Source organism: Lipotes vexillifer, unplaced genomic scaffold, assembly GCF_000442215.2.
Source record: "Lipotes vexillifer unplaced genomic scaffold, Lipotes_vexillifer_v1.1 scaffold532, whole genome shotgun sequence".
Lineage (NCBI taxonomy): Eukaryota > Metazoa > Chordata > Mammalia > Artiodactyla > Lipotidae > Lipotes > Lipotes vexillifer.
Window position 1 is genome coordinate 2,294,299 of NW_006798027.1, and position 3,294 is coordinate 2,297,592.

A 3,294-nucleotide genomic window follows, 5' to 3' on the forward strand; every position below is an offset into this window, starting at 1 on the left:
AACAAGGAGAGGCCCCCATACCCAAAAAAAAAAAAAAAAAAAAAAAAAAACAGAAGCGCAACATTGTCGAATTCAAAAAAGACTTAAAAAATGATCCACATCAAAAAAATAAAAAGCAGAATGAAGCCCTAAACCCAGGCATCTGCTCCAAACTCTTTGCTCTGAACCCCTCTGCCTTTCACCTTCACTATATCCCATGATAACACCTCAAGTAGTCTCCTGTGGCTCAGAACCATAGACTTTTTCCCTGGCTTTGTGTAAAGCTGGCCTCAGATATCAAAATTCAAATGAACAAATATTTGCTGAGCAGCCATTAAGGAAGTCGCCATTGGAGGGGGCCCAGTGGCTCAAGCCATGGGAATGAAGAGAGAAGGGAGGACCCCAAGGAAGAGGTGGACAGTGGGAAGGGCAGCGTGTGGTGGCATCCAAGGACACCTTGTGTTGCAGGAGATGCTGAAGCTGTCCATCATTGACATGCTGTTCACTGTGGCCAGCATTCTGCTCATAGACTTCTTCCGAGGACTTTTCGTTCGGTACTTAAGTGACTACTGGTGTTGGGACCTGGAGAGCAAGTTTGTAAGTAAGATGCCGTGTCCATTGGGGAAGTTCGTATGGCCAGATCCATCCTTTCCTGATGGCCAGGCTGGGAAACTGACATGGCTGAGAGAAAATACGTGAGGGAAGAGGGAAAGGCTGTACAAAGCTGAGTTTCCATTTCTTTCTTACATTTACCATTTGCTGGGATGGCCTCACAGACAATGATCTCTACGTATCTAGGCGAGCAAAGAATTCTGTGTAGTTGACTATAATGAACTGCTTTATGCAAAGAAATTTGGAACGTTTTTTTAATGCAGAAGTTCATTTTCTCTTGTAGCCTGAATACGGGGAATTCAAAATAGCAGAGAACGTGTTACATTTAGTCTACAACCAAGGAATGATTTGGTACGTATGATTTGGTACGTAGCAAAAGCTTCTTCCTGCTGTGCTTACATCTACTCTGGGCTAAGATTTTAATTTACCGAGTCTGGATGGGACATGACCATAATAAACACAGTCATAAGAGTCAAGAAAGGACATAAAGAGTTTCTAATTGAACTATTTCACATATATAGTAATTTCAGTAGTGGTTTCCTAAGCATTTTGCAGAAAGGAATGAGGAAGGAAATAGTCCATTTTTAGGCCACTATTGGGCACTGAAAAACAAACAAAACTGCACAAGAACCAATAGAATAAGCTGCTGGGGAGGATTGTGGGGAGGCTAGGAAGAGAGGCTGCTGACCCCTGAGGAGGACTTCCATCAGTGGCTGTGTCACAGCTGGGGAGCCTGCCGTCAGCTGCCCACTCTCCTTCCGTACTCTCACTTGGACATTGAGCCCAGGTGCACGACTATCCCCCAGAAAGATAGACCCATCCTAGGGGAGGTCTGCTCACCCAGGGCAGCCCGCAGCCAAGGCAATCATGTTCCTAAAGATACTAAAGGCTGAAAGGGATCATCTGATCGACAGGGACGTGTGTGTCCATGGGGACACGGCGGAGAGCTCCCTAACCATCCCTCCATCGCTGGCTTTCCCTGCTGGACCACAAAAAGTGCTATTTGTTAAAATACAAGCAAAAGACGAAAAAGAAGAACCTGGGTGTCCCATACCTTCAGAAGACACAATCTCTCTTCATAATCATTCAGTAAAATGCAGGAGGAATGGAATATAAAGTAATATCCCTTTACTCAAATTCTGTATTCTTAGAGTCCACTTATTTTGAAAAATATTTTCACAAATACAGTATTAAAAATAATACAGAACATTTACTTAACGTTTGCCAGAATGTCGGGCACGTTTTTACCTGTAATAACTGGTTTAATCCTTATAGAAACCCTATGAGGTAATTAGTATTATTTTCTCCATTTTAAATATGAGGAAACTGAGGAAAAGAGAAGCTAAGTGTCTTGCCTGATGTGAGAAACCAAAAGGTTTTTTTTAAAAAGTGTTTTACTTATTAAACCTCTCTTTGTATCTATTTTCCTGCTGCTAAATCCAAACTTCACAAGTATTGTATTGAATGAACATCCAGTATAAGCAGATTTAGCCTTAAAGTCAGAAGATCTGGGTTTCATTCCATATTTGGCACTTATTTGCAGGGTAGATATACCTCTGTTTTCCTTGGATGTTATCCCAGATCTGTCACTCTCAAAGGTCTCTCAGTTTGGATGATATAGGGTCACCCTTTTATTAGTCTCTGAGCAAATCACCTAATTTTCCCAGACCCACATTTCATGTCTAAAACCTTTGGCTATTTACCCGTCCTTTTATGGTTTCAGAAGGTTAAATGGGCCAAAATGTGTGAGGATGCTTAGCACAAGGTCCAACAAAAGTAGCTCTGCTCCACATAATGTTGATCAAATCTGAAAGTCAATAATTTATTAACGTAGCCCCACCAACCCCATAGACAGGCAAAATCTAGAGCTTGCCCGAAACCGCAGTTATCCACTATTTTCCTCTTGACCGGAAGAGGGTGTTTCCTTTGCTAAGTGTGAAGAGGCAGGAGACACTTAGCATCCTTGTGCCAAGAGGATATTTTAAAACAGGCTCCCTGCTCATCTGCAGAAGTGACTTGTCTCCAGCAGGTGGAAGGCTGAGGGCTCAGATCTCCAGGGGCTTCTTCAGTTCTTTAAGCACAGAGTATAAATCCCAAGCTCTCAGAGCCAAGATAGACCAGAGGAGAACAGACGCTAACTGGCCTCTCATTGTGGTTTCAGGATGGGAGCCTTCTTCTCGCCCTGTCTCCCTGCCTTCAACGTCCTCAAACTCATTGGGCTCATGTACCTGCGCAGCTGGGCCGTGCTGACCTGCAACGTGCCCCACCAGCAAGTCTTCCGAGCCTCCAGGTCAGTGAGCGTCAAGTCCGCTTCACAGAGAGAACTCACATCACCCACACTCGCCTTAGCCAGAGTGACCTCCAGCAAGGGGGTCTCCCCACCTCCCTGCCTGTCAAAATCTTGTCCGCCCTCCAGTTGCCTTTCCTCCCTGAAGCCATTGCCAATGCCCCACCCCTCAAATGAATCATGACTCTTCTTAAGCTCATGCCACATCTTTTACAACTTTCTACTGAAGTTTAATAATCATCCAGAAAGGGCACACATCACAAATATCCGGCTTGATGAATATTCACAAACTGAACACAACTCTGTAACCAGCCCCCAGATGGAGAAACAGAACAAGAACAGCGCCCAGAACCCACCTTGTACTCGACTCCGGTCGCTACCAGCTTCTAACAGCGTAATTCGTCCCCCCCCCCCGC

General features: G+C 44.5%; 1 protein-coding gene across 1 annotated transcript in view; it reads left to right on the forward strand.

The window, feature by feature from the left end:
- The window catches only part of TMC3 (transmembrane channel like 3), a 44,477-nt gene that overhangs the window by 30,190 nt on the left and 10,993 nt on the right, over positions 1 to 3,294 (forward strand). Inside the window, exons 14-16 of the mRNA XM_007470075.1 lie at positions 448 to 576; positions 875 to 942; positions 2,753 to 2,881. Of these exons, the coding sequence (XP_007470137.1) occupies positions 448 to 576; positions 875 to 942; positions 2,753 to 2,881 (326 nt within the window). The remainder of the gene's footprint in view (positions 1 to 447; positions 577 to 874; positions 943 to 2,752; positions 2,882 to 3,294) is intronic.